A 19526-nucleotide genomic window follows, 5' to 3' on the forward strand; every position below is an offset into this window, starting at 1 on the left:
GCAGGGAAGTGGTCACTGAGACAAATACAAAAAGAACGGAGATAGAAGTCATTGATGGGTTCATTTATGAACTCAAGTTTACAGTTTGAGTTTAATAGTACACAGCAAGTGTGTACAAATTAGGCAAAAATGTAATAAAAAAGAGAACCTCAAGAACACTGCTTTATTCTATTCTTGCAGGAGGTGAGTTTAAACACTTGCAGCTCTACTTGGTGCATTTTGAAGAGTCTTACTGGTAACAACATGGCATGTACCATAGCAATGTTATGCTTTATATTTTGCTTTATATGGACATATGCTTTATATTTTGCTGCATTTTTATTAATTGTCACACATGGCAAATTGCTTTTCTGTTAATCACTTTGTTCTGTAACACTGAGATATTTCTCTCTGATTCTCCCTCCAAACCTTGCAGTTAACTCTTCTTAATCATAAACCTGTGGTCATGGGTAAAAATATATTTAGTGTTAACTATTTGCTTCTTACTTTTGTTATTCACTGTTATTGCCAAGTAAATCTACATTCAGGAGGCAAAATCCCCTCCCTCTTTAAGAGAAGCAGGCTTATACTCTCCATGCTGTTATGTTTCCATCTTTGGGCTTGCACCATTGTTTGTTCAAATGATAGCTCAAAAATTACAGTATTGCAAATGTTAAAATTTTCCATATCTGCAGAATCAGAGTAATTGTACTTAAAAACTATAGTGAAAGGTAAGTAATGTGAAAGCAGTGGGAATTGTAAGCTCTCTTGGAACTTCATAGTCAGATTTTCGATATTAGAATTTGATTAGTGTCTCTTCCATAGGAATTGAGTCTCCTTTTGTTAGGTCCAGTTCAGTTTTGATCTCTGCCAGGCTTCATCACTGGAAGACCCAGGGCTTATTATCCTGAAGGAGTCAATCTTAGTGGGTTTGAGAATTTCAGCACTAGAAAACTTGCAGTCAAAGTGGGCTTCAGTTCTCAGAGGGGTCCAGATAATCTGTCTAGATACTCAAATTACTTTCATATTGTTATTAGTTCATATTTTGGGTGCAGAGACAGAGAAAATTGATAAATGGACTCCAGCTCTAAATAAGAAGGTATCTTTATCATTGTGGCTTTGAAATAGGCTTTCCTTGAAAACAGTTGAAATGTTGGAAATAAGTGGTGTTGGAAATGGTGTTAAGAGAGTGGTGTATGCCGAGCTAGGTTTTGCTAGAAAGATTAGCCGAAAAGTTGCACAGTGAGGATGTCAGGTTTTGAGAAGATGACACATGTTGGCTTGCTTGAACTTCAGAGCTTTGTTGAATACAAAACAATGGCAGAGTTTAATATTTTGGGAAAATATTTAAAAAAATAACCTCACACAGAAGGAATATGGAAGCAACCCAGTACTTGGCTTTCTTTAATTGAATAGTTAAGGCAATTAATGCAGTACAATGTGTTAAAGGTCAAGTGAAGGGACCTTGAATACTTGGTTGTAAATGTGACTGTATCGTCATTTTTAAGAGAGAACAGTTTGTTCACTTAGTTTTATAGAAGGTTGATGCCATAAAATTTTCTCATACTCACTTCCCGTCTCATATTAAGGAACACTGTGCACCTGTCATTATACTTCCTAATCTTTTAAAACCTCCTTAAACAGTGTCTCCAGAGCTAACAAAATACCTTTTTCCTGTCTGCTTTATATGTAAATAACAGATTCATGAAAGAGGTTTCCTTTGCTTGATTGGCTTGGTTTGGTTTCAGAAATTGCAGAGCAAGTCAATTGTAAAACTGCAGTTTCCATTAAATGGCAAGTGCTTTAAATGTTGTTTTCAAATCATGCTGATGACTGCAGAACCATCACAGAAAATAAATTCCTTCATTTGAAGCAAGTTCTCCTGAGACTAAGAAAGCACTCTTGGTCTTAAATTAAGCTGAATAACTTGCTGATTTTGACTTGGGGAAACCAGAAGTTTCCCCAAACAAACAAGAAGTCTATTTCAGAATTCCTCTTTCAGTTAAGAATTGATTTCTCATGGTATTTGAGATTTAAATTGTCTTCTATTGTGTAACTAAGTGCTGTATATGTTTTTAACAGAGACCAGTTTAATATTTTTGTAGACATGTTTAAAAAACATCATACCAATATCTGTAAACCTGTTCTTTAAGATTTAGAGTAGACAAATACTAAAAAGAAGACAAAGCATTTTAGAATCTAACAGAGAGATTTTAAAGCCAAACTTAGTCAAGCTTATCATAGTTTTTCTTGATTAAGGAGAAAATATTTTCAGGTTTTATGTGGTAAGTAGTCATAGTTGAAAAAAAGGACACAGTTAATAATTTATTTCTGATCTGATCCCTGTCAGTTTGGGGATTTCTTTCAGTACGGAAGCAAGATACAAAAAAGGGAGTGGGGCCCATAGTATCCATAGTCAAGGAGTTAAATGTATGTAGGTTGATTAGAATCAAATTCCTAATTTTGAATTCCATTCACCCATGGAATATTTTTCTTTAGAGAACTTGTAGAAAAAGGCTTCAGTGTTGGAAAAAGCACTGGAATGTGTGGGGAGAATTTTTGATTGATTGCAGTGGGAGTTCAGTGTCTAGAGCAGTTGCAGTACTGGATGGAGGTTAGAAAAATAAATCACATAGCCGAGACTGATGAAAAATAAAAGGTTCAGGTATAGTCACACAAAGATCAGTCATTGTAAGTTTAATGGAAGCAATAAGGAGACACTTGGCTGTTCAGCACAAGACTTTGCAGTCTGTGTTCACAAAGTTTTCTTTTCAGCTGTTATGTGAGGAGAAATACACCAACATACCAGGGGTGGAAACTAATAATACATCAATGAAGGAATTACTGTTTTGACTTAGGTATGCCAATCTCTTCCATCTTTACATCTTATAAAAACAATATGATAACAAAGCAGTTTTAGATGCAGTATAAGTGAAATTATTCAAAATTGCAATGAATGGCTTGTTTGAGAATATACAGCAAAAAACAGCATTAGAGATATCAGAGTAGCATTAAATGTCCAAAATGCACACTCTTCACTACCACAATAGATATTAGTCTGCCATATTGTACACAGCTAATGTAAAATGCAGGCAAACCCAGTGAGAAGAAATGATGACGTCCAACTCCACTTCAGAAGGCTGAATGATTTCTTTATTATAACTATGCTATAATACATTAATATAGTATATAAAGGAAGATACTAAATCTACATACCTACTTTTCTAACTACCGTATCTAACTCACTACCAACTCGTGACCCTGTTCTCGAGAGTCCAGACACAGGTGGATCTGATTGGCCATCAGGCTCAAACAATTCTCACCAGAATCCAATCAAGCAATCACCCCAGGTAAACAATTCTCCAAACACATTCCACATAGGAAAAACAAGGAGCAGAAATAGAAATTGTTTTCTCTTGCTTTCTCTCAGTGAATCTCTATGAAAAATCCTGAGAGAGAGAGAAATGTGCTTACCACACAGAGCATTATTCTGTTCTCATCAATGAAAAAGAATTACTTCTCAATTACTGAGAAGTAATTTCTGATCTCACTTTTACTTTTGTAGCTGGACTACTTCCAGAAAGTCCCTAAATGAAGTAGGAAATTGAAATCTTGGCTTGAGCAAAGATGCTCTAACCTTTGCAGTCTCCTCACCCTTCAAGAAAATACCTGATATCCTTATTCAGGACATCTTTTCAGTTTGGTCTGAACAGAGCTCATTGTGGTAACTCTGAATGTTATTGTCTGTGGAAGGTGAAAGAATGGCTGATCTTCTATGATGGGGTAGAACAGAATATTTCTGTGCGTAATAGGAAAAACTCTTTATAAATTTGTAATGTTAAAAAATCCCAAAGTTTTTGACTTAGATTGCTACATCTTGCAGATCAGATGAAACAAATATATTACCAACAGTACCTATTTTTAATAACTTAATAAACGGACCCAGAAAACACTAAAGTACTGAAATATAAGTAGCCCAAATAATACTGAAATAGTTACTTTGAAAACTCATAGAGAAGACAAGTAATAAAATGCTTAAAGTATTTCAAAGGCTCTGTATGAAATCAGTTTTGAGTTGGTGTTTCCCAGTATGTCTAGAATGCTTTGGTATTTTATTATAATAGTGAATTCCAGTGTAAAGTAATTTTTCATAGTTTCTGTAATTTGTTAAACAACAGCAAAATGTAGTTTCAACATCTACTGCAAAAGATTAATGTAATCACTACCAGATTTTCTGGAATAACTAAACATTCTAAAAAAAAATCTAGACACAAAATTTGACCTGTAAACAGAAAAAGCTTGAAGAATATAATTGATAAACCATACAAAAGCCCTGCTACCTTGTGTTTTCTGGAGGTCTTCACAGGACTTAAAAATTATGCCTATTCAGAATACTGATAGTAGCAGCCAGAAAAGAGCTTCCAACACTGAAGCCTCGGAAAGAAAACTCTGCAATTGAACTATCCTCTTATAAACAAAAAAAGATTTTGAATGCATCATAGATCAGATGTAAACTGCTTTGGATATTGGGTGTGTTCTGGATTCACTGTGTAAAGCACCTGGTGAAAATGCAGTATTTTATCCTTTCACTGTACAGAATATTCTGTTACCCAAGAATTTAATCCTAACAAATTCTTCCATCTGTATACAATGCATATGTAGAACAAATGTGTGCTTCTGTATGACTGGGGTTTACCAAGATCACCTGTGCCTAGTTGTAACATTGGTTTAACCCGTATCTGGTTTTAACACATATCTGTGCAGTTTGGTGGGAACTCAAGCTTCTACAAACCACTCTTCCTCATTAAAAGATTGTCAGCTGTTTTCCCACTCATTTTTTTAACTACTTCCCAGAGAAGTGTGACATGTGTCTGAACAAGTGATATCTGAGAATGTATTTAGCCATACAGCTCTTCAGTTTGTGCAGCCTGGTATTGAATTTAACTGCACCCATCAGTTTACTCCAGCTGAGGATGTGATCTTCATTGTAACAATGCAGCAGCAGAACAGCTAGGAGCCAGCAGCCAGATCTTGTTGCTGTGGCAGACAAAAGTAAAACATTCTTGCTGACTATTCCTCCTGTAAATCCTAGTACGATTCATGATGGAGCGTGAAATGTAGATCCAAGATTGAAAAACATCAGGTTACATGCAGCAACCTCACAAAAAACCTCTCACCTGTTCCCACCCTATCCCTTCCCTGCCTTAATTTTTGTTTTACTTACATGTGTGCTAGTTAATGTGCTTAATGTACTCACTTGTATACTTACTAGTTAATGCCTTTTTAACCAGCATATCTAAACTGAACTGTCAATACCATTCTTTGTCCCAGACTTCTGCTACTTTGTGGAAAAAAAAGTCCAACTCAAGCCAAAACTAGCAAGTCAATTCTGTTATTTTTATAAGATTATCACAGGAATGCCAATGAAAATATTCTTAAGTTACAATGGGTGTAACACAGGATTTTCACATTACCCCCTCCCTCTGGGGGAAATCCATAACTTTGTCTACACTGTGAACTCCACTCATATGGGTCAGGGCTGATTTACCCAGTCAGTGTGTTTGTTTCTACTTCCATTTTCATTGGCACAAACCCAAACAACTAAGGGGAAACAGGCAGTGCAGGGCCCCCACCCTGGCTCTGAACGTATTTTCTTCTATTGTAGCTGGTTCCCTCAATTTCCCAGATCAATCAAAACCTGTTGGAGTCACTGCTGTGGTAAAGTCAGTTGCTGTCAGGGAGTAGGATATCTGTGCTAGAGTGATCAAGAGGGGTCAGAGCATTTTTACTGGCAATGATAATCCTACAGAAATAAATACCTACTGAATTCCAGCATAAAATGAGGTCTGGGGGCAATACGGAATATCTTGAAACACACTGAATCTCTAATGGTCTCTGTATTGTGCTGGCATCCCACTCTCAATAGCTTCAGCTCCTACCTTTCCAAGACGATCATAAAGTTTTAGAGATCCAGCACATAACAAATACTGATAATGTCAGTGCTTGAATGACTCCTTTAAGGACTAGGATGCTAATCTTGAGAAGTCAAGATGTCAGTTCCCTGAAATGTCCTATCCAAAGTGTCAACAGCCTGCATATGAATGGTGCACCTTAAACCTGTGTAAAGTTCCAGTCGGTGTGCCTAATGAAAAGATTAGCAATCAAGCTGTTGCTTATATATTTATTTATGAAAAAATAAATAACATTATCTCTCTCGGTGTAGGACCATGTTACACAGTTGTGTCAAGAGGAAGTGCAAATCAGCTTCTGCTGATTTCTGGTTTTAGTGAAAAACCTGCTCCTGGATTTAGTAGTAGCTGGTTACTGCCTATGTTCATGGTAAATGCTTCCCGAGTCAGTAATTTACTATTCTAATGTCTGCTTTTCTAATCTTAACCTGATTTGAAAATTAAGCTTTGCTCTTCCTGATTTTTTTGTTACATTATTACTGCTACTGACCTCAAGTGTATCCTGAAAGATAATTTTGATTATCATGTTAGAAACAGGATGTAATACCACCTGTTTCTCCCAGATTTCTGTGTAGTGTTGGAACATCAAAACTAATGAGAACTGCCCAATTGGCTCCTATGAAAGATACACAAGATAGAGCCTTGTGTTCGGCTTCACATGGCTTCATCTTCTCTCCCACAGTGCCATGGCCACTTTTACTCCAGTAAATGGGATATGCCCAGGGCTGCTCTCTGCCTCAGAGGCCAGCTCATGCTGTGTTTCAAGTGCATGCAGTTCCAAAAACTGGGGTAGCTGCATCCAGGTTGCATGCTGGGAATGGTTTCTGACCTGTGCTGGCTGCTTAGCTGTACCCAGGAGGGGTTTGGAGAAGACCTGTCTGGGCTGGCCTTGAGCTGCAGCCATATGGGCAGGAGACTGGGATTGTGTCCATGACCAAGGTGGAGCTATTAATACTGTTCCTGGACAGTTGGTTAAGATTAATTTTAAACATAAGCCAAGAGGTTTACAATTTCTTAGAGTTATGTCCCATCAATTATTTTATCTCTGGAGGGATTCAGAGATCATATTAGATACTTGGGAAAATGTCTGTGCATTTCTGAGTTTTATGTTCCCTTCTTTAACAGTTTCCAGGTCGAGTTCCACAGGCTGGCATTGTTATGTAAGAGAAAATATTGTCTTTTATCAGTTTTCAATTTACCACATGTAATTTCATTAATTAAGTGCTTTGTTCTTGTCTTACAAAAGAGAGAAAATAATCAGTTCTAATTCAATGTGATGACAAATATAATTTTTTAATAAACTGATAAGCAATATGGGCTAGAGCAACAGGAAGCAGAAATAATAAGTGAATTCATAGTCAACAATTACACTATCATATAAGTCTCTATACTAGCCTGTAAGGAGATTTTTTTTCCCTTACATTTTATTATTCCTAGGTGTGCCAACCAGTTCATCCATTCAAAGCATATGTTGCAGGACATAATGCATCAGCAAATGATGATGCAAGGCAGGCTGATAGGACTGGCCAGGGCATAGTACGCTCTTTGTCTCTTGGCTTCAGTGGCCAAAACCAAATTGTTGAATTATTTTGTGAGAGCACAATCTTGTCTTTCATTGAATTATAAAAGACTCTGCCAGGGTTATGTGCTATTTCCAGTCAGGAATATGGAGGCTTTAAATTCTTGCTGAGTACAAGGAGTACTATGAAGATGAGGCAATGGGAATGATGCAGAATGAGAATCTGGACTGAGTTTTTAAAATAGTGATTCCTCACAAATCAACCAAAAGAGTCACATTTGCAAATGAAGAATAACACAGATACAAAAGATTCTTGCTAACTACAACTTTATTGTTCTTGTGCTCTGCAAAATACATCTTATTATATGTTGCAGAAGAATAATGTAAAGTTTCAGTCACAGAAAGCTTATAAAATCCTATTTTATAAAATATGATAGTTATATTACTGATGGGTCTTTGCAGTGATTTCACAGAAAAACTTGTAATGCTTATCCTGTTGGGAATTATCTGTATTCTACAGCTATTAATAATAATTAAAAAAATATTTTTGAATGTTTCAGAAAATTATTTAAATTTTACTGAGTTCCATTTTTTGATGACCCACACTACACTGCCTGGGATTTTTATGACCTGCAGTTTGACTGTTCAGTGTTTGGAGAAATAAAAAAAAACCTCAAGGGTGAATTGAAATATATTTCTCCACACCCAAATTGTCCATCATCAAAGCCTGGTACTGATGCCTTTGCAGAGCTGAAAGTTAGCATAACATCCTACTTACAAAGGGTGGTGGGATGGGCTTGAACCCTATGCAGAGGAATAAAGTTTATATTTTTAAGTGGGGAGGCCAGGGAATAAAAGGACATTTTTAGGAAGTTCATGGCTGACTTAGAATGAAACCTTACCTTTCCTGGTGTTTAGGCATAAAGTAATTTGGTAAGGAAATTCAAAGTCTGGAAGGAACTATTTCATTGCAGTTTGGTGTAAAAAATCAATCTCTTTCTCCCACCAAATTCAATCCACATTACTTAATTACATGGAAACCACATTTCCATTAGTATGCTCTCTGAGAGTGGATCTCTCTCCCTGAATGGGTGTTTGCCAATGTTGGTCCAGTTGTTACTCCTTTCATTGAAATGGAAAAGAAAATGGTCAGACCTAGAGAGAATGGCACAGCCTTCCTCACTGCTCGGGTCTGTGCAGTGCCTCCCGTGTTGTTTTCAGACAGCAGCAGTTATGGTGTCATGTTCTCCCATTCAGCCTTGAGGGGGCTGCAGGGCTAAAGACAGGACTGCAAAGCTTCAAATACAGAACTCAAAGACGCCATTGTGCAGGAAAGGACTTTAAACAGTTGCTGAATTTTAAGTCTATGCTTAAATTCAAGGCATATCTGTGAGGTTATAGGATTTACTCAACACTTCTGGAAATTTAGAGCTGTTCTAGAAATGTTTTAGAAACTTTAGGAATGTTGTAGAAATGCTAAAGTAGATATTGTTCCATATGATGATGACAAATCTGGGGGTATCTGCATTTATACGCAATCACAGTCATATTTCCAAGCAGTAGACCTCAACCCAATAACATGGTTTGTGAACGGACAAACTTTTGTACACATCAGAATGAGTCTTCCTTTCTATTTATTCCAGAGATAATCCTTTATTTTATTTTTAAATCTGAATGTTTAAATAGAATTAGGATTGTCTGTTTAATTTGATAATTACAGTAGCTGCAAACATTAAATTAGGTATGGTGCATAGTAATTTTTATCAGCATAGTGTAGCAGAATAAAGATCTTTTTGACAGATCATACAGCTTCTACAATTTGGAAAGTAAATAAAGAAGCAAAAATAAACCTGCCACATCTCCTCATTTGAACTTTCCCAGACTGAGCTCAATCAAAGTGTGGGTTGCACAGAGAGCAGAGTACATGGTTTGGTAGGCAGAGGCTTCAGAAGAGTGCTAGGATTCCTGTTTTGCATAAACAAATTGAAAAGGTTTTATCTCATTACTAGCTTAAATGTAAGTAAGCAGAACAGAGTATTACTTTATGTTCAGAGTGAATGATGGGACATTTCTTTGCAATTAATATGCTCCCACTTTGCATACAGACAGTTTTCTAGATCTACAGATTGCCTTTACGTTCAAAATTATTTGTGAGGTGAAGATAAGCTACTGTCCAAGCCTATGCCATAGGATAGCTGTTTTTGGTTTGGTGTTTGTGTCTTGCTGGAATAACACAGGTTTGTTTGTTCTGTAGCCATTCCAGCCCACCCACATCTTGGTGGTTTGGCCCTTCCTTCTGCTTGTCTGCAGGTGTGCCCATTGCTAACCTCATTCACCCATCTATTTGCAGTCATAAATACATCTAACCTAATGTTTGGCCATATTTGTGTTGTGATATCCTTGAAATAGAAAAACCCTGAACAATTAATTGCTTCTTACAAAGCAAAGCTTTTTTCCATCCAATGTTCATCGAACTAGGGTTTTGGTTTTTTTTTTATGCTGTGACACGAAATGATTGTAAATTTTCTCTTTTATTTTGGGCATCACCGCACACTTGCAAGTGCCTCTGCTGTGTTGCCTGCCTAGTCTTTCTCAGTTCAAATGACCATGTTTGTTAGTACTGCCTTTTAAAATATATATAAACTGCTTAAAAGTTCTCAGATGTCAACATGAAAGCAAATTATAATTAATTCTGTACTGCTTTTTTATGTCTAAAGTGCTAGGCACTCTAGCTAAGATTTTCTGTGGTTTAGAATTGGCCTGATTCTGTCGGGGAGGGGAGATTTTGTTGTTCAATTGAATATTGCTAGAGTTGACATAAAATTTTTGGGTTTTCTTTCTGAAAATTCAATTCCAGAGCTACATAGATTTATATCAGGATATTTTGATATAAAAATTGTATCATCCACAGAGAGAAGTGGATTTAATTTTTATGCCAAAATGAAATCCAGCAGCATTCTGTTTCATGAGGGAATTAATTTTAATTTTAAATTAATTTAAAAAAAATACTGGTAATGTTACTACAACCCACCCCAGCTGTCATTGGTATCCTGTGCTACTGCCTAAGCATGTGGAGTCATTTACACTACTGTCAGGTGGGAAACGCTGTGTGCTTCAGCTGTGAAAAGAAAGTTCCCGTGCAACGCGTAACTTAGTTTGAAAAATACTGGATAATGCACAAACTCCAAGTATGGGCTTTTTCCCCCACAGTGACCTTGTTTTCATTTGATCCTAACCTTCAAAAAATTTGGCTCTTTAAGGCTGAAATAGACAGTGTTCCAAACTGGATTGGTTTTGCACTCTTGTAAAAATTCTTGGCTGAACAAAATTTGTTGTCCAGCACTTTACCAAGGTTGGATAAGTGCAGAAATGAAAGCACGTGGAGAGGTAGAGGTCAAAACTGATGCCTGAGAAAGAAATGCTGACTACAATAGGACAAAATACAGGTTTTAGGGGTAAACAATGACAATGGAGAGAAGTAGAGAAGTATGAAATTAGAGGGAAATATGAATATTAGCACAGATTCTGTTTGCAAATGCTGGAGTGTGTTAGTCATTCAAGAAAAACAATTTAAAAAGAGAAGTATGTACATATGGGATAAGATTATATGGAGAATGTTTCCTTCCCAAATCTGCAGTTAGGCATTGTAGTTCTGTGTCTGGCTGTGGCTTTAGCTTCCCACAAATGACTCATGAAAGTTGCTTTTGAAATTGTGTATTTCAATACTTACAGTTACCTTGATGAGTTCATATGGTGAAAGTCACTGCTGGGACTCTAAAGAGGCAAAATCAGTGGACAGAACAAGCTGGACAATTAATTTTGTTTCATAGGATATGAGGTTTGCATGTACACATGACTGTTTGCATGGTGCAGTCATTAATGAGTCAGATAGTTTTCCTTAGCCCCTTAGTTTTAGAGCAGTCTTCAGATGATTGAGCATGGTGTAGGAAAGAGTAGGATAGGTTATTTTCTGTCTCACACAAGTTAAAAGGTATATATGTAAAATAGTCAGGAAATTCCTAGAAGAGAGTGAATGGTTTCATGGTTAGGAAAACTGGCAACTGTGAAAGTGGGATTTTATTCCTGCTTTTACTGATAAGTTCTTATTAAAAGTCGTCAAATTGCTTTGACCAAAGTTTTCCATTGGGCACTAAATACCCATTTTTGGGCCAGATTGTCAAAGTGCTCTCCCAGCTACAGTTTAAAGTCATTGGTAGTGTGCTTTGCACATTCAAAACCCTGTACAAATACAAAGTAGTTAAGGAAAGTCAGTAGTTTAATTTCATTGATGAGGCACCAAAAATCTGTGGAAAGTTTTTCCATTTTTGCCCATTATCTCCATGCCATGATAGGAAAAAGCCATTTCCCCTACAGTCTATTCCACTTCTGAAGTCAATTAACATTTTTGAATCACTTAGATAACTTTGGTGAAAGCTCTTAACTAGCTCCAGAGGAATTTATTAATTTCCATTTTCAGTTTAGTGTTGAAGTATCACACTAAATACTTCAATATTCTTTACTATAGGAGGTATGAGTATGATGCAGAAAAAAAATTGATTATGAAATGAAAACCATACTCCAGTGTATTCTCATGATGGAAACAAATGAACTGCCCAGTGAAGCTTTCAATTTAGGAAATGTTAAAATTAAGTCCTTGGTTTCAGTATTTGAAAGGGGTGTTCATTGTGGTTTGGGAAAGAATGGAGGAGGAGAAAGAGAAAGGCCTTTATAATATAATATATATTTAGACAGTGAATTTCCTTTGGTAAAAATTTCTTGACAGGCAGATTCTGGATGTGTGGGGCTCCTAAACAGGAATATCGTAGCTAAATTTATTCCCATTAAAATCAATAAAATATCTTGGATTGCTTCTAGAAATGTTTGTGGTGTGTATTGCAACAAGTATTCATTCTCCACAGTTCAGTACTGCTCTGAGCCAATGGGATTGCAAAATATCTGTCAGCTTTGGCTGACAGCCTAACATTGCCACAGCAATTTTTCTCTTTAATGAGTAAAATAGGTGATGTTTATAGAAAAATAACTGTCTCATGAGAAGCTGTGCAAAACATTCCATTTAAAACCATTCTGTTTATATATAGTTTTGTTGTTTGTTTTCTTTTCTTCTTACTTACTACTGTGGACATTTGCATGAAAACAGGGTATTTCTCCTTCAAATTGCAGTCATGGACAGAATAGCTACTATACCAAAATGGAGCCAACCCACTTAAAACAAAAACCCAACTGCTTTACTTACCAAATCTGTTTCTTCTGTGCATGCGAAGTTTCAAGCACTTATTTTCCAACCTAAATTTAGGGACTGGGTTTTTTTGCATTAGTTCTGTAAAATCAACAAAACAATATGGATGTAATAAAGTGAGAATACATTTCTGCAAAGATTAAATTATTAAGAAATCATAAATAACATTTATATTTTAATATTTACAGTGACATCAGGGATAATTTTTTGCTATATGTACTGGCTTTTTCTTTTTACACAGCCTAGAAACAATGAAAAATGCTCAAGAGAGAGAGATAAATAGAAAAGCTGAGTCCTGTTTTTTGGTTGCTGATGATCAATAGAATTAATAAACACAAAGAACATCATAGTTCTCTCTGATGGACAAATTTGACTTTTCCAGTCTCAGGTTAAGTGTAATATTCTACCAATTAGGGACATACACTTTTACTGACAAGTAGCATATTTTCTCTGGTTTGGCAGTGTCTTATAATGCCCTTAAGATTACTTTAGGTGTCCCAGAATGAACCAGTGTACATTAACAGTGTATATTAACACAAATGTACATTAACCAGTGTACATTAACACCCATGTTCCTTTATGTATTTACGTCACTTAACACCTTAGTCCCTGGCTTTAGGTCCATCTGAGTGCCCAAGGAAAGTTCTCAATGGCCCAGAGACCTCAGAGTCATTTGTTTCTCTGGCAGGAATGAGAAGGAGAGTGGGTGAGGTGTGCTGCCAAATCCCCAGCCCATGTAAGCCCTCATCCTGGCAGTCAGGATCCTGGATCACGGAGCCTTCCAACTGCAGACAGCTCCAGCTGGAGCCATCTTACCGGGGCTCTACCCTGTAGGGGCTCACTCGCTCTGGCCTAGGAGACTGCGTGCAGTGGCTTGTGGCACAGAGCATGCTTTTCCTGCTCCTCCTCCTCTCAGTTTAAGGTGCTTCTCTGAAAGCTGATACCTATGTGTGCAAAATCCACTGGATTAAGCCGTCAACTGCAGGATTTATAGTCACTAATAAGTAAATATTCCCTCTCTGGTTAATAAATGGAACACCAGGATTGCAGTGCAGGTGAGCATCATCCTCTGACTGTAAAGATTTGCAGGGAAATTAAAAATGGACAGGGTTTTGTTTGTACTACACAGATCAAGTTTTCAAATTCCAGGAGCAGCAATGCTTCCCAAAGCTACCTGCAAATCTTTCAGACAATCTTTTTTTCTCACTTGAACAAAGAAGTGTTGCTCTAAGCTTTCCAAGTGTAACCAGTCTGCATTTGGCTCTGAGAGCCCAAGCAGTCTTTTTACCTCATTGGGGCCATATGAATTCATGCTTTGCAAATAAAAATTATAAAAACTGTGTAAAATATACCTCTCAATTCTAACTGCAGATGTAAACTGCATTTTTGGCATGCAACTTCACAGAGTCAGGGTCCATTTGTTCAGGCCAAACACCATTTAAATGTGACTGAAAAATATCAGGACCCTGTCTGTAAAGAAACATCAAGGGCTCTTTGGAGGAATTAGTTACATTTATTCCTATTTTATAACTGTTCTGTATGTAACTTACACTCAACAACTTTTTAGGTTGTTTTTAGTTTGGGCAACTAATAATGCGTGTTTTTTCATCCTTGTAGGATTTGACACGGGGTTGTGGCTTGATGAAATGTTTGCAAAGTAATTCAGCATAAATGGGCCAGTTAGTTTCTTTGGTTATCTCTTGGTGATATTCAGTTCCCATCTATTTTGTTCAGTGCTGATTTGGCAAACTGTTACAGATTTTAGCAGCAGGCAGTTCACGGTAATTATATAATATAATACACTAAATAAATATATGATAAATGAGCAAACGTTAACCGAACAAGAAATGCAACCCTGGGGACTAACTGGGCTTGAAATTGTCATGGGTAAACACAACAGGTGAGCAAAGGAGTATGACAAATAGGGTAAGAATTTCTTAAAGCCTGACTGCCACAAATATGTCAATGCAGCTGAGTCAGCATGGGAAGGACACAGTAATTTACTGTTGATTCAAAAGCCAGTAGCTCACTGCTACCCTTCTGGGTGATGTGGAATGCATCAGCTGGAAATGCAGATGACTAACCTTCAGGGACTGCTGCTTCTGCTGCTCGTCAGCCCAACTCTTGTTGCTCCTTTCCGGGGACACTTCTCTGGAAACAACAGCATGTCATAGAGCTGTTGGGATAACCTGCAGTCAGCATCAGACCAGCAACCAAAAAGTCTGAATGATACCAGTCATCTTTTTGGAAGCTGCAGTTTTGCAATTTGCCTTTCTGAATTGAAAAACATTGCTTTCACTTTACCTTTATCAGGCCAATAGACATGGTAAATATATATATATATGTATATCATGTGCACAAATTATTGTTTAGCAATATAATTTATATTTCTTTGCTATAGGATTTCTTGCATCAAATATGCTTTTGCTATGCTACTCCTCCAGCTTTTTCCCCGCTAGAAACAAGGCCTTTTTCTGTCTTTCTTCCTCCCATCTCTATTTGTCTGTATAGACATACATTTAGTTCTTGTGTTGATGGTTACTTTACTGTTAAGTTACGTCTCTGCCTGACTTCCAGATTTTCTGTGTTTTCATTGTCAGCTCACGGATGCTATGACTGTAGGACTGTGCTAACTGACCCCTCTGGAGTTTTCACTTCGCCATGCTTCCCCAGTGACTATCCCAACAGCCAAGCATGCAAGTGGATCATCCGAGCACCTCATGGATTTATCATACAGCTAACCTTTATTGATTTCGACATTGAAGAAGCTCCAGGCTGCATTTATGATTCACTGACATTAGACAACGGAGAAAGCCCAATGAACCTTTGTGGCATCACTGCCAAAGGATTATCCTATAATTCTACCGGAAATGAAATGATTGTGTCATTTAAAAGCGACTTCAGTATCCAAAAGAAAGGTTTTAATGCCAGCTATGTACGAAGTAAGTAAGTCCAAAGCATTTCATCCCATTATAGATGTTACAAGGAAATGTCCTATAAGGATTAAAATGACACTTTCCAAAGGAGCCAAGAGAAGATGAGTGAATGAGTGAAGCCTCACTTTACAGGGTTATCTTGTATCTTTTATTGGCTAATTTATTTTTCTTTGGATCAAAATTATTTTATTCCAGGACATGATAAGTGTTTTAGAAAAACTTTAGAAAACTTTAGAAAAACATGCAAAGATTTTAGGCCTAACAGTTCTCTCCCTGCCAATTTTTGCTGGAGGATTTGGAAGCAGGATAGGTGTCTTTCAGGTCAGCACACCTGCAGAGGGACATAGAAGCCTAAAGGAGAGCATGAGAGGCAACTTAGTTGAGCCAGAAAGGTCAGCCTGGACCTCTGGCCCAGTGTAGCTCCCAGAAGTGGGGAGAAGTTAGTGCAGAAAGCAGAACTTCTCAGAGTTCATCCAGCCTCTGGAACAAACTCCCAGGGATGAGCTGATGTTGCAAAATGTCTACCTGTCATTCCAGTTCCTTGACCTTTCTTTCCCTTCCCTAAATATGTAACAATGGTTTTAAAGGTTTTAAAAGACACTCATGCTTTTTTCCCTAGAAGGTAAGCATACAAATAATTTCTGATTAGAGCATTAATTAGACAGTAAAGGGCAGTGAGGTAATGAAAGATATTCAGGGCAGTGACTGACAGGCCCCATGTGTGGTTCACTATTCATTCTGCTTCAGGGTTATAGTTTCCAGTTGCATGCTTTCAGTAGACTTTCTTTTTGTAGTGATTGCACACCTTAAACTGGCCACTAGTATTGCATTTAGCCTTTATATTGTTGTAGCACAGTGATGTTCTGCAGGTTGGCTTGCTGTAAAAAGATAGAGCAGGGAAACTTGGCAGTTCTGTCTTCAGTCACAAGCATATTTTCCTCATGGTTATTTTAAAATATTTATTACACATTTCATATATTTTAAAATAATTAAGATAGTAAATCCCAGGAATCATAAGACAAAAGTAGGCATGATTATGTCATCAAAATCTGTGTGCAGTCCTGAAAAGAAAAAAGATAACATCACAGAGAAGCTGAAAATACTTCTGTCTGCTGAGGTCCTTTTATGCTGACAAAAATATATAGTAATAATTGTAGGAGTACCTGTTTTCTTATGAAAGTCAAAGCAAATTTTCTGAAAGGCTTGTCTATTTAATTAACAAAACTCTTGCTGTATTGTAAGAAGTTGTAAGATCAAGTAGATCACAAAAAATCATATGCGGTCAGATTATGCAAAATATTTAATATTTTAATGTTTAAGTATAAATGTAAGAGATGAGTTACAATTGCAATTAAAAGATGCAATGTTGACCTCAGCTCTGTTTAATAAGGAGAGGAAAGGTCTATGAACATGGGCAGAGAACAACTTGCGTGTATATACCCACAGTTAAGTATTGTAATGGAAGCAAGAGTATTGCCTCCAAATTGAATAGTACCTAATGCTCATGGATACCACCATCAAAATTTAATAGTCTTGGAAGATAGCCTTTTATTTTGAAAAAGAAGGCTATTCTCCAGTGCGAGTAAAAGTATCGAAGTATTGAAGTAAAAGTGCAAGTATCAAAGACCAGTGACGTATATTTTAATGTTTCACATATATACTAGTTCAGAAGCTCTGTGTTAAGCTGTGCTGTTAAGCACCTAGTTTGAGACTGACTTCATTCAGTTTCATTACTCCAAAATTGTAACTTTCACTTGACATCTTGATTTTGACTGTGGATGCTGGGAGAGCTGTCTGCATTCTTCTAGGGAAAGTTATAACTGTATTCTACTTATTGCTCACAGTTGTGCAATTGTGTTACTTTCAGAACATAGTTACAGACACAGATGATAATAAAACTTAACCTGGAAATGGATACAGAAAAGGGTCTGGGAAAAGGGATCACAATGTACTGCTTTCCTTTCAAGTTATAAATGCATGTGGAAAACTGCACATCAATATGCACACACACTGAAATGACAACACATCCACATGGCAGATGCCTGTACTATGCTCTCCTATGCTTGCAAAGAGTTTCCAAAGCCATCCAAAAGATTGCACACCCTTCACTTCACGTCGTGTGAAAAATTGCACTCTCCTCACTTCACATGACGTTTCAAAGCTTGTAGTTCAAGTTGACACCATCTTTGACTACTAAAAATGTAATAGAGCAGCAAAGGCATTAATTTCTGCCAGAACTAAGGGAATGCTGTTATATTTTTTCTATTTCTAAGAAATTAGATTTTTTGGTATAATAATAAAATCAATTAGTTTGTTCCACTTTGAATTTCACAAAGTAATGCAAAATTGGAAAGTAAAAGGCCATTCAAAGACACAATATACTATCTAGAAATGTAGTTTAAAAAGACATTAGTGATACAAACATCCTAATATGCAGTACGTACTCAAGACAAAATACATGTGGGGAAAGACAGACATAAAAGAGTGAGTGGTGGGAGGGAATTAGCTGGGGAATAGAACAGCTTTTGTGTGATTGCTCAGTTTTATGTAAGTTTCAAACTGAGTTTTGCAGAGTCCTTATTATAGTTGTCCGTATCAAATTGGCCACCCACACAAATGTTTGTTTCCTGCCTGCCACCTCCTGCAACACACAATAGCAGATGGACAGACTATATCTTCAGCTGCAGTAAACCAATCTAGCTTTGCCAGTCTTAGGGGAATTATGTCAATTTACCCCAGCTGAGGAGCTGTCATGGTAAATAATTTCCTAGTAACACTGAACTGTTAGTAATTACTCCACCAGTAAGTAGAAGTCAGTCACCAAAAGGGGAGGAAGGAGAGCCAACAGACCTGTGTTAGTACAGAAATGCTTGAGGTAATTTAGCATACAGTTAAACAGGACTGAAGTGGCCCAGATTAAAAGCACTATTCACTGAGGTAGTAACAAAACACCGCCAAACATATTTGGTATGTGGACACTTGCAGACCTCATTAAATTTTGACACATATCTACCAGCATCAGTGACAGGGAAGATGAAAGCAGGGGAGCTAGAAACAGCAGAAGGCACTCCTTAAGCACCAGACTATACTGAAAAGCCCATCAGCTGGCAGGAGACCAGTGTGCCCTGCTTGTAAAGGGCTTGTGAAATAGAGCCTGAGGGCTCCTGGCTTGCTTATACGTGAAGGGGTGTATGAGATGTGAGACAGTGAGACACAAGTAAGGTAGATGTTTGTGCCTTCTTTGTAAGAAAATGTGTCAAAAAAACCCATGCCCATTGTAATCCAGTTATCACAGAACAGTCTGAGTTGGAAGGGACCCAGAAGAATCATAAAGTCCAGCTATGGAGTGAGTGGCCCATACAGGGCTCAAACCCACAACCCTGGCATTATTCACCCCATCCTCTAACCAACTGAGCTAATCTCAGGATCTTCCTAAGGAAAAAAAAAATAGCATCATTCTGAAAGTATTCTGAAACACCTGGATGAGTATTCCAAGAATATATGTATATTCTTCCTCAGAGAATAACCAATTTCCCTGATACTAACATTTAAATTCATCAGTGTGATGACTGACTGTGCAACAGCAACCAGGAAAGAAATCTGCACTTAATATTGATGGCAGTATTCAGTTTTCTCCATGTGGACAAAATACTTGTCAGTTTTGTGTTTTCAGTATATGGGAAAGATGCCAGTGGTTAAATCTGTACGATGAATACAGCAAAACTGAGTAGACTTCTTCACTACAGGAGCAAAGTCCTTCCCATTTATTTCTCCTTCTATACTGTTTAAAAGTGACCAGGTGGTCCATAACTTTTCTGACCACCTTGTCTGGATAGTACTCATATGAATAAGCTTTCTTCTTTTTC

The 19526-nt window shown here is 37.2% G+C and overlaps 1 protein-coding gene across 3 annotated transcripts in view; it reads left to right on the forward strand.

The window, feature by feature from the left end:
• The window catches only part of ADGRG6 (adhesion G protein-coupled receptor G6), a 103865-nt gene that overhangs the window by 21681 nt on the left and 62658 nt on the right, over positions 1 to 19526 (forward strand). For all 3 annotated transcript variants that reach the window (XM_053974062.1, XM_053974063.1, XM_053974064.1), the window contains exon 2: positions 15325 to 15666. In XM_053974062.1, coding sequence (XP_053830037.1) covers positions 15325 to 15666 — 342 coding nt within the window. The remainder of the gene's footprint in view (positions 1 to 15324; positions 15667 to 19526) is intronic.

The sequence above is a fragment of the Vidua macroura genome, chromosome 3 (genome assembly GCF_024509145.1).
Source record: "Vidua macroura isolate BioBank_ID:100142 chromosome 3, ASM2450914v1, whole genome shotgun sequence".
NCBI lineage: Eukaryota > Metazoa > Chordata > Aves > Passeriformes > Viduidae > Vidua > Vidua macroura.